Genomic DNA, 11,812 nt, shown 5'->3' on the forward strand with positions numbered 1-11,812 from the left:
CTGTCATATGCCCTCATGTGGGGACCCCCCTGGGGGCCCCAACCCACAGGTTGAGAACCCACTGTTCTAGGCTATACTTCACAAGGCACTGTATTTCTAGCAACATGATAACATCAACATTATAAAAATAGAAACTAGAGGAAAAACAATATTATAGCATTGGTTGCCACCAAGCGTCTTGCAATGAAGCTCCTTCACTCACCTTATATGTACTTTCAGTAAGCTTGTTCACGTCTTCTGGGACTCGAGACATGTCTGCGGGTATAATAACTAAAGTCCCTTGTAAGATTTAAAATAAATTAAAATAAAGAAAAGAAAGAAAAAATAGGAATATTTCCGACCACTCAGAATAGTAAATCCAAGTGTTTCCCCAGCACGTCAACGCTGATTCCAGACTCTTAGCACCCAGTGTGGTCCCTCACATGGGGGTCCGTCTGAACGCACGATCAACCTTACCCAGTAGAAACAGATCAGATGTTTCCCTGGTCAAAACTACTCTATAACTGACGGGCTCCTCTGTCAGGGAGCCGGTGTGTGTGTGTGTGTGTGTGTGTGTGTGTGTGTGTGTGAGTGTCACCGGTGGGGGGCGTGGCAGGGGGCGTGACGTCACACCACTAGTCAAGCACTTTCGGTGTCACGCTCATTAGAATTTGGGTGATGACATGTCAGGGCTGGGCACCTCGTGCTCTCTCTTCTCTCAGCGCGCGCGCGCGCGCGTGTGTGTGTGTGTGTGTGTGTGTGTGTGTGTGTGTGTGTGTGTGTGTGTGTGTGTGTGTGTGGGGTGCTAAAAGCCTGTCTATCATAGATGTATTTAATCAAGTCTGACTCATACTTTCGTATTATAGATATGCAAATGTCAAAATCGATAAATACATCTATGATCATCTTCTTGATCCAAGGCCAGGCATATGCCGTAGGTCCTCTACCACCACATATATCTTTATTTACATGTGCTATTTGATAGAGATACTGTGGAGAAGAGACAGGAAGTGATTGGAGAGAGAAAGGACATGCATCGAAGGGTCAAACTCGAACCCGGGTCGGCTGCCACTACAAGGGCACCCTATATTCTATTCTATTCTACTCTGTTCTATTCTATTCTTGCCAGGTATACCAAGTTAGCAAATGTTCTATGGTAGCCTATATGGGCTCAGAGTTTCAGTTGAGAAAGATAACTGTACTGTACGCTATTCATTTCCAGACAGTTTTACCCGGGATTGTCTATTTCTCGTATATATGGCGCCCCCAGGTGGATATTTATTTATAAGAAAAGGGTGCTGATGACAATCTTCTTACAGATAGGCCCAATCCACCCCTCCCCATCCATCCCCATAAAATAACATTGAATTATTGAATTGCTTTATAATAACACCAAAAAAAAAAGTTTTAATATGAAATTGACATTTCTATTTCGTACAGGGAGTGTAGGCTATCTGGAAACAACCCATTCAAAGCAATGCAACTTTATCTAACTGGAAGAGGCGGGCCACTGTGCAAAAGGTCACTGTTGAGCCAAGCACATGATTGACACGCATGGTGTTGATTTGAAGCTTTTACAGCATTGCCATGGAAAAAACACATACCCTTCTGATGGCTCCAACGGACGACAACTCCAACCATCTCCATGTCCTAGAAGTATCTATTTTTGTCTAAATTTCTGAGGTCCTCCATTCGCCTCCTCTGCAAGTGGACACGCGCATATGCATCGGTAATTAGGAACCAGTATGGTAAATGTTTAATTAGTGATATAACGTCTTTTTGTTTATTTAACTTTATACTCATTGGATATTTTATATTCAACTTTCAGACGTAAAGGTTTGTTGTGGGTCTTGGCATGTCTTCCCCTGATACTGGACCTTCAAGTGGCTGTGGTGGCAGATCCACCATCCAATTTGGGTAGGCTATATCCAACAGTTTGCTTTAAAATCTATATGTCTGTAATTACCTCTTGTGTGATGAAGCCCAATATGTTGTCAGATGTATTAGCGTTACTTAGCTAAAAGTATAGATACCACACTGAAGAAATGCTCTGTTATAAGAAAAGTAATTTTTTTTTATTTGAGTAAAAGTACAAAAGTATTGGCATCAAAGACTTACAGTACCAAAGTACTCATTATGCAAAATGGCCAATTTCACAGTAATATGATTGGATTTGAATTAGAATTGCATTAATGTATTGATCACTTTAATGTTGCAGCTAAAGGTGGGGCTGATTTTCATTACTTGATGTGCTGCTGGGTAGCTGATTACATAATTAGTCTACATCATTTATAAGTAAATGCATTTTTTGTGAGAGTAATCTAAATCTGCCATGTAACTAGTAACTAAAGCTGTCAAATAATTAGTGGTGTAAAAAGTACAACGTTTGCCTTTGAGATGACATGTAGTGGAGTAGGCCTTACATTATAAATCAAACAGAAAGTAACCTACATCAAAATTGTACTTAAGTACTGTATATGCCTGAGTAAATGTACATTTTACTGACTGGTGGTCTTATTGTCTGATAACTTCACTTTCATATTTAGAAAATGTTGCAGGGAAGTTGGTGTTCTACCAGAAGCAAGGAAATGCCACCTTAATGCGTGACACTGGAGAGCTGGCCTCGGACGTCCCAACCGAAGCTATGTTTGAGTTGTTCGACCCGCAGAAGACTCTACGAACGGCCAAGTTTACCTACACGTGGGATTTTGGAAACGGGTACGATCATAACACAGAGAGGGGGTTTTAAGCGTTTTGAGAAATGTAAATGATAACATTCCAGATTTCGTCCCCTTCTTCTAACGCAGAGCGGTGATTGAAGGAACGGAGCCGGTTGTGCACTACAACTACGCAGAGTCAGGGAACTATACTCTGCGCTTGAAGGTGGGGGCAGAGATGGAAGACGAGGAGGAAGAGGGAATTGAAGGCGTCTATTCCATGAATCTAAAAGTGCTGGGTTTGTAAATCCACAATACTATAAACTACATTTAATAAGATGCAGCTTATGGTAACATTACTATTCTATACTAATGAGTGCATAGCCTGTAATGATGCTATGCTTAATCTAGCAAGTCTTAAATCTCTGCTTCAGTGTACCATTTGTGAAACATTAGAGAGAAAAGGCAGAACCTTGATGGTTCTGTGGGGGGAAATTTAGTGAAATCAGCCAATGACAGAAAGCATTTATTTTCTAGATACCATCAAAAGCATTGATCTGGAGGGGCCCACATCGTTCCATGTGTCTCAAAACTCAAGTTTGGCTTTCCACGTCGACGGGAGGTGAGCTATTTTCTGTTTACTAGTTTCTGTGTGAAAGCAATAGTCCCCTTATTCATCCCGTGCTTATGATGGTATCGAAGATACCATGCATGTAATGATGTCTGACTCATGGAGAGTGTCTGTGACAAACCTGGAGCGCTGGATCTGGAACCAGGTCATGATCGCTGTATCTCCACGATCTCTTGAGTCACCTGACACCCCCAACCCCCCCCCCCCTCATTCCTGTCTCTCTCTCTCTCTCTTTGTCTCTCTTTCTCTCTTTCATCACCGTCTAACCCCCCTCTCATTTATTCACCTCTCTTGCTTTTTACTGTAATCCTCCCTTCCTCTGTCTGTATTTTTCTCCCTCTGACACTTTCTTTATGTCATCTGCCAACCATCTCTCTCTATATCATTCTCTCTATCACCTCCAACATCCTATAACTCCTCTTGTCTTCCTCTCCCCCTCTCCCCCTCTCCCCCTGTCTGTCTCTCTGTCTCTCTCTCTCTGTCTCTGTTTCTGTGTGTGTGCGTGTCTCTCTCTCGATCTCATTCTTTCTCTGTCTGTCTGTCTCTCTCTGTCGCTCTCTCCTCAGTCCTCCCATGTGGGTATGTTGGCGGATTCTGCCCGACTGCTTGTCAGACACGCCGGTGGGCTGCACTCTGACCATGATAGACACCAACACGCTGCTGCTCAACTACACCTTCACCTCCACAGGGCTCCACTGCCTCGACATCAGTGCCCGCAATGACGTCAGCAAGCTGCAGACCTCCTACAGCATCTACGTCAGCAGGAACCGTGAGTTGACCGTCACGCCTGACAGAGGACAGTGACAGGGCAGGGTAGGGTAGGGAGAGGTGGTGGCGATAAGGCCTGAGTAAAGGATAGTTTGTGTTTTGTCGTACGACGGTATATATGTGTACATGTATTAGGCTTTAGTCAGTTATACCCTGGCGTCCCAGTTTTGGGCATGTCATTTCTTTAATGCTATGCATTACCATATGTATAGTTACACAAGCAGAGAGACAGTTCAGCCACTCAAGAGAACAGAACCCCTATTCTGGGGTGAACATTTATTGAAAATAGCAGATCTATTCAATCTCACAATTGCACATCGGCTGTTTTCTGCAAAGTTATTTTGTGTAGAGGGAAAAAAGGACCCCTGTAGGACTTCAGTCACCTAAGTAAAGGGTTAACAGGTTGAACAGTAGGCTTCACACTGAAGCAGGCACATGTCTGCTGTGTTCAATTGATTCGACTCTGGCACTGGGAGTTCAGAGAACTTGTGATCCGAAACAGAAAAACAAGATAATTGCTTTTTAATGTCAACCGAGCAGACTACAAACCATGCTATTTTCTCCTGTCATCGTACAGGCCTAAATATTCAAACTCACCTACATTTGCTGCCACTGGCAGCAAATACATAAAAAGTGTATATTCACAACCATTATCAGTCATTTTTACTGGTACCCACACCTTTTCATCGAAGTTAGGTTATGTTGTACACTCACCTGCAAATTTCACGCAGTCATGGCAATTGGATACTGCGTTCATGTTCTATTTTGTGCAAAACGCAAAATCATATCTAATTGGAATGGGATCTGAAAGATCTGACAGGTACATCTTGATCACAGCACAGATAATGTGTAGGAGTAGTAACCTATGAAGGTCTTCCTCAGGCCATTTTAGAGGAATCCAGCCATAGTCCAGTGTTTCCCAACCTCCTGAGGATATTGCAAGTGCACCCCTAAATAATTGGCAAAACACAGATTTGAAAGATAGTATAACATTAATATTAAAAAATGAAAGTAAAAACAAAAGACATGTTATATTTTCTTTAAAACATTGAAAAAAAGACATTTCATTGTGACATAAAAGGCCCTATCTTGCGCGCCGCCTTAACCCTTATGCCTAAACGTAGGCATATTTTAAAATAGTAGAAGTAGAATAGTAGAATAGTAGCACATTTCAAAATAGTTCTACTAGCCAATCTACATCGACACGTTGTGAGTGTTTGAACTATTTTAAAATGTTTTTTTGAGGGTTTCAAGTCGGCCCTGATCCAGAAAAGGTTGGAACCACAGGTCTACACTAAACAGTATTAGTTTTCAACTCTAGTTCTGGAGATCCAGATGACTGATACTCCAGGTAGCATTGTATTCATCTGGTGTGCCAAATGTGTTCCTGATTACTGTAAGCATCAAGAATGAAAACCAGTCCATAGTTCACTGTGTCTCCTCAGAGTTGGGCACTTCTCTTCTACACTCAACTACCTGGCCTTGTATTCTATCTAAATGTGTATGATGAGTGATGACTAACGCACTGTCTTTCTTATCCTTGTATTAACCACAGCGCTCAGTCATCTGTTCTTCATTCTGCCATGTGTGGCTGTTTTTTTGGCCATGTTTTCCTTCATCACAGTCATCACATGTCGCCCCCGAATTCAAAAGCAGGTAATGAACAGTAAACACAGCTATCTATTTATGTTTATGACCAAGATAGAGATGCTTCACTAGATGCAAGACACCATATCAATTACCGGTAATTACACATTTACAAAGTTACAAGTTACAATGCATTAAAATATTAAAACTATAACAAACAAAAAACAATCAAAAGCCTAATTTACTGTATATGCTAAACTATTCTAATGACATTCCAACTCCAAAACATCAAATTAGCCTTAAAGGATAATATCGGCATCAATAGTATACATGTCATTACAAGCCAAAAGTCGCTTATAATAAGCAGACATATTGGCAACACTGATGGTCAGCAGTAATGTCAAATATACTGTGAGTCATAGACGATGGCCTAAAACATTCCAGACCAAAGTATGGTTGTTTTGAATCTTCATGTATCATTTTATCTTATCAAGTTGATAAGTTTACAATTTGGTTTCTGTTCTACCAGGAAGTTAATTGGATAAATAGGTTCCTTATGGCTTCATCATTCAAAACACTCACCGGGCCATAAGTGCACAGACAAGCAGTTACTTTAGGTCACCAACAGGACCATAATACCACACTGACAACATAAATCAAGTTAACATTAGCATGTTAATAGCATTTATGATAACAAATAATGTTTTAACAACACACACACACACACACACACACACACACACACACACACACACACACACACACACACACACACACACACACACACACACATATATATATATATATATATATATATATATATATATATATATATATATATATATATATATATATATATATATATATATTGACTTAGAGAGCTGATATATGAAGTTTTATGTTGTGATTTGATTAAGTTACACAATATAGATACACAACATGCTTTATTTTGCAGCTGTTAAGTGACTGTTGAACTTTCCTAGGGCATTGTAGTTCACCGTCATGAAGCTCTTTCACATTTTGACCACAAGGAGGTAGTCTAATCTATGGCACATAATAAATGACAACCATGGGATAGGCATCCAATTTGCAGAGTGATGTATTTTAACGGGTATAATCAGCATATTATATAGGACACCTTCACAGAGTCAATATATCTTATTATTAATCAAAATAAATTTTTTTGGGCCAGGAGAGAGTCTATACTGCCAAAATATAGTGCGGGTAGGGTGTCCGGGTGAAGCAGGTGTTCCTGCAACTTCCTGCCCACCGAATACTTCACGGTGCATCTGGTTTGGCCGGGCGCTCCAACAAACACATGTTGAGAGTGAATGACTGGCACAGACAATCATGAATCAGGTAGCAGGGTGCACTGTGGCTCTGATGCCCTCATAATGCAATCAATAGGTAGGATGTGGATGGACGAGATAGAACGGCTTTGCATTGATGAAACCGGGTAGGATGAACACATTGTTCTCTTTCCATTTTAGTTTGAGTGCTCTGTTTTCACTATCAACTTTACTCTTTAGATATTTAGATGAAAATCTTATCTTGCTTTAAACAAAAAACACAAGAACTGTGTTTCACATGCCTTATAATAACGCAGTTTGTCCCCATATCTAAGACACCTTGAACTTTGAAAGAGCTCTTTTCCAGACAAAATGCTTTTCACGTTTTAATGAACTAACGTCCAACATGAATTCTATCTGCACTTTTGACATTTGATTAGGTGTAGTTCTATTGGTTTGAATGTAAAACACACAAACCTTTATTTATAGCAATAAATGTATTATTATTATTTTATATAAGGTGGTCTGTCACAGAGGTGAGCTCTTTAAACACGATGACATTATCAATAGGCATGCTGAAATCTATGCTTAACAATTAGTTAAGAGTGAATTGACTGAATATGTGTGTAATGTGTACTGTAAATACATAACATTATATGCACCAACCTCACCAGACACATTTCTTAAATGTGCAACCACACCTGGCTGATAAAAGAATTGGGATGAAAAAGGATTGTGATTTACTGTACTGTATGTACATATTAATTCACAGATTGTTGCCTCCAGTAATGCCGCTAATGCGATGTTCGTGAAGAATCCAGGCAGTGGTCCAAGTCGAGTTTCGGTCTCCTTCACGTCTGTGAACAATGGCGAGAACCAGCCACTCGTCGATGACCAGCCCACTAAGTACTACTACTAAAGCCTAATTTATACTTTGTTGTACGATGGAGTTGTGTTTATAGCTTATACTTTGATGACATTCTTAGCCTACTATAAGTCATGATGTATGTTTGAGCTTTGTTGTTTTTATTTAAATGAATCGACTGAAGACAGACGAGAGTCTTGAATATGTGACCCATTATGTTTAGCTCATGTAGACATTTTGTGCATGAACGCTACCAATAAAGAGTAAGCTTCATACTGAAGTTAATATCACATGATTCTTCATCATTTTAATCACAACCCAGGTTCAGCAATAGCACGACCCTCAAGGTCTTATGACCTGAATGCGTTCTGTCACTCTGTGGGTTGAAACCGGCGCCAAATGTCATTGCCTGGAGGCAGTGGCAATGCCAACACTCACTCTCCCTCTGGAATTATCTATACTGTATGAATTGCCTGTTGGCCGTAGAATTATCTGGATAATTCTGGTTAATTCTCTTCCATAAGAAAACATAAGGAGAGTCCGTTAACTACATTCAATGCTATTTTGTAGGCTACCTATTTTGCGCATGACATTATAGGCTATAGGTTTCCAAAAAAATCGAAGACTTTCTTTTTTTCCTTCCGAAAATAGCAGACCTACTGAGCTCACAATGCGTTGGCTATTTGAGCTCTCGAGGATTTGGTAATATTGTCACTGGAAACAATCTTAATCAAACCTGACTGAAATACATATTTTTTATTATGCAAGTTAAACCATTAAACAGGCAGTGAAGACAGGACTCCTTGAGGCAACAGACTGGTCAAGGCCTTCTTCTTATCAGTTACGCTTCACATGAACGTTTCATTCCTGCAACGCATTTCTGACTGAAGACTCCCTCTCTAATGTTTTGCTCTTTTCATGCTTCATGAAAGGCATAGACACAGAAAAAAAACGTCCTATTAGAAAAACACGATATGTTGACTGTTGAGAGAAAGAGAACGTTGTGTGGCTTGGATCAGCGATCACAAGATGGCCTCTGAAAATTACAGATCATGCAAACTGATTTAGAGCTCTACTGAAAAAATAACTTAGCAAAATGTTGATATTATTTCTGATATTAGGGATCCAGTGTGATATCAGAAAGAATCACTAATTAGACATCAGTATGCAGAACTGCATTACAAAGCCATCCGATCAGAATCTCTGTTAAATTAATTTAATTAATCAAATCAGAACAAGTTATTAAATCATCCAATGAGTATAGTATTAAATAGCCATCCAATTATAATAGCTGTATAATAGTGGTATAATAGTGCTGTGTGTTGATAAAGCATTTCATTAAGCTTCTCTAACCGCAACAGGAAAATGTGCGTGCAAGTGTGCATGTGCATAAGAAGGGGGAGACACAGTAGCTACTACAAATGAATGAGCAGGGTTGAAACTATTTAGTCTCTGTCTGTCTCTGGCCCTATCAATCCCTGTCTGCACCAGGCTGACATGTTAACTCGTATTTAAATTTCATTTTATAATATTTTATAATCATAATATCATTATACCATTACTATTGTCTGTGCTATTGTGGTGGCATTTTGAATGATCACATGACAACTAGCAGGGATTTCTGGCCAGGATGAAGACATAATACAAATTGTGTTATGGGGCACAGAATCAACACAATTCCAAGCAGAGAGAGAGAGACCAAGGGATAGAGAGGTCACAAGGTGCGTGGGAAGCAAGGTAGCAGCTTAGACTGTCGGAGTGACTGTTGACGTCACCTTGACCTTTATGCCTTATTCCGTTAAGCAGAGCTAATGCCACGGAGGACACCTGTTGTTGCTTTACCTGGAGCCAACAGTCAAAAGAGTAATCAGGCTGTCAAAAACTGCGGCATTGCTATTTTGTTTGATACAGTCCAAAATTCTGGTTCAAAAGTGGCTTTGGTTTGAAGAGATTAAGCTTTTGTATAAGTGTAGATCTAGCACATGTAAAATAAATCATGTGTTACCTAAGAGATTAAATACCTAATGTCGGGTGCCCTCAATTAATCTAATTAGGTTTTACTTACACTACATGCAATCAAAAAACACAAACACAATAATAAGTTGGTGTACAATTTAAAGTGATAATGAAGCACTTGACATGTGATAATTGATTTGCAACAGCTTTTATTTTTAGCCTTTAATTCCCTTTATTCCCACATTTCCATTCATTGGCAAAGAAGTAAAATGATGAAATATATATTAAAAAAGCAATTAATGGCACTTTAGTATTCATGAGAAGGCCACACAATTCCTACATTTTCTACAGTCACAACATTTATGTCAAAAATAAATAAATAAATACATTCTCCATGGTTTTCATAGATCAAGATATTAACAGCGATACAAGGAACAAATATGTATTACACATTCTTATAACATTCCATTGAGGTTTTGACATTATAATTATAGACAAAATAACTGCTGTTACGTTTCTCTCAACCGTATTACAAAGCTAAAGTCACGTTGCAACAGTGAAGCTAAAAATACATTTCTGACACTAACTTCAAAAGGCTGGAAAGCATTAATTGTACTGAGCACTGGGTACTGATGTGACACTAAATGCCATCATCATATTACAGGTGTCATTCGTGCTAACAAGGATTTTCCCCGCATGGCGCATTTGTTTTGCTCAGTCATTTGACCTGCAGGTCTGCTACAATTCAGTTATTTAAATCAATGCTAAAGACCTTTCTGTTTGCCGCTGCCTTTTACTCTGTTTTTTAAAATATAATTTCTACTGGGCTGTAATTAATTCTCTTATTTTTATGTTTATTTTAACTTTTTTATTGTGTTCAAAAGTCCTTTTATAATGCGTTTCTTAAGTTATTGCGATGGTTGTTGTAGTTGTATTTTATGTAAAACACTTTGAATTGCCTTGAAATGTGTGTACAAATAAACCTCGCCTTGCCTCATGTGTCCTGTGACTCCACACATGTCCTGGGCTTAGACACTTGTAGATTATCCAACAAGCACATGTACTTTTGAGTTTAGAATAGATAGATCAATGGTACCAGAGAATTTAGTTTAGACACCACCACCTCTTACACCACCAAGATAGTTTGCTTAAATGAACTATCATGCATCAGTTTTTCATTTTATTTCCCCCTTAAATTAGTTTCAGCTCTCTCACTGCACAGAGAAAACATATGTCTTACTGGAGATGCTAGGATGGTTTTGATCTAAGTTGACTCTAAACAACTTTGTTATTCATACATTGTACAGTATCTAACAAGAAGATACACATAGTTGTGGTTCTAAAGTGTTTTCCCAAATAGTTTACACTTATTTTGTTTACAATTGATTTGTTGCAATATATTAGAAGATAATGTACTAAGTATAATGTTTTGTGGAAAAAAGCCCCCCTAATAACTATCACGGTATGTTTACAATCGATCCTAACAGCTTAATAAACTGGAATGAGGCCACTGTAACAGTCAGTTACTCTTTATGTAACTGATTATCTGAATTCTCTACTGTACTGTACAGTACAGAAATGGCTTATTCCTACTAGACATGACACTGAATGTGTGTCTAAATGCATTAGACGTCACCTCAGACCTCAGACACCTTAATCCTCTGACCTCACATGTCAGCCAGTCAGTCTGCACGTAACCTCCCAAGCCAGTAGTACCTGTAGTACCGTGGTAGCAGTGTACTTGTGTGTATATGAATGACTGTGTTTATATGTTTACATTTTGTATGTTGATGTGTGTTCACCTCCAATCCAGCAGAGTGATTGTCATCACACATTTCTCTCTATACAAAGAAGCTAATTTATAGCATGTATAGCTGTTCCACTGCTACACACATACGCACGCACCCATGCATGCACGTGCACACGCACGCACGCACGCGCACACACACACACACACACACACACACACACACACACACACACACACACACACACACACACACACACACACACACACACACACACACACACACACACACACACACACACACACACACGATGAGTTAGTTCTCAACAGCTA

The 11,812-nt window shown here is 39.3% G+C and overlaps 2 protein-coding genes across 3 annotated transcripts in view; one reads left to right on the forward strand and one right to left on the reverse strand.

Annotated features, from left to right (window-relative positions):
- The window catches only part of baiap2l1a (BAR/IMD domain containing adaptor protein 2 like 1a), a 33,182-nt gene extending 32,672 nt beyond the window's left edge, over nucleotides 1–510 (reverse strand). For both annotated transcript variants that reach the window (XM_084078046.1, XM_084078045.1), the window contains exon 1: nucleotides 203–510. In XM_084078046.1, coding sequence (XP_083934172.1) covers nucleotides 203–253 — 51 coding nt within the window. In that variant the 5' untranslated portion in view covers nucleotides 254–510. The remainder of the gene's footprint in view (nucleotides 1–202) is intronic.
- Nucleotides 252–7,830, forward strand: tmem130 (transmembrane protein 130; the record flags this gene model as incomplete). Its single annotated transcript, XM_084078264.1, has 7 exons — nucleotides 252–261; nucleotides 2,526–2,697; nucleotides 2,787–2,935; nucleotides 3,174–3,258; nucleotides 3,834–4,036; nucleotides 5,591–5,691; nucleotides 7,684–7,830. The coding sequence occupies 7 exons, from the start codon at nucleotides 252–254 to the stop codon at nucleotides 7,828–7,830; spliced, it is 867 nt and encodes a 288-aa protein (XP_083934390.1).
- Between the last annotated feature and the right edge of the window lie 3,982 nt (nucleotides 7,831–11,812).

The sequence above is a fragment of the Gymnoscopelus microlampas genome (genome assembly GCF_963454915.1).
Source record: "Gymnoscopelus microlampas genome assembly, chromosome: 14".
Taxonomy (NCBI): Eukaryota; Metazoa; Chordata; class Actinopteri; order Myctophiformes; family Myctophidae; genus Gymnoscopelus; species Gymnoscopelus microlampas.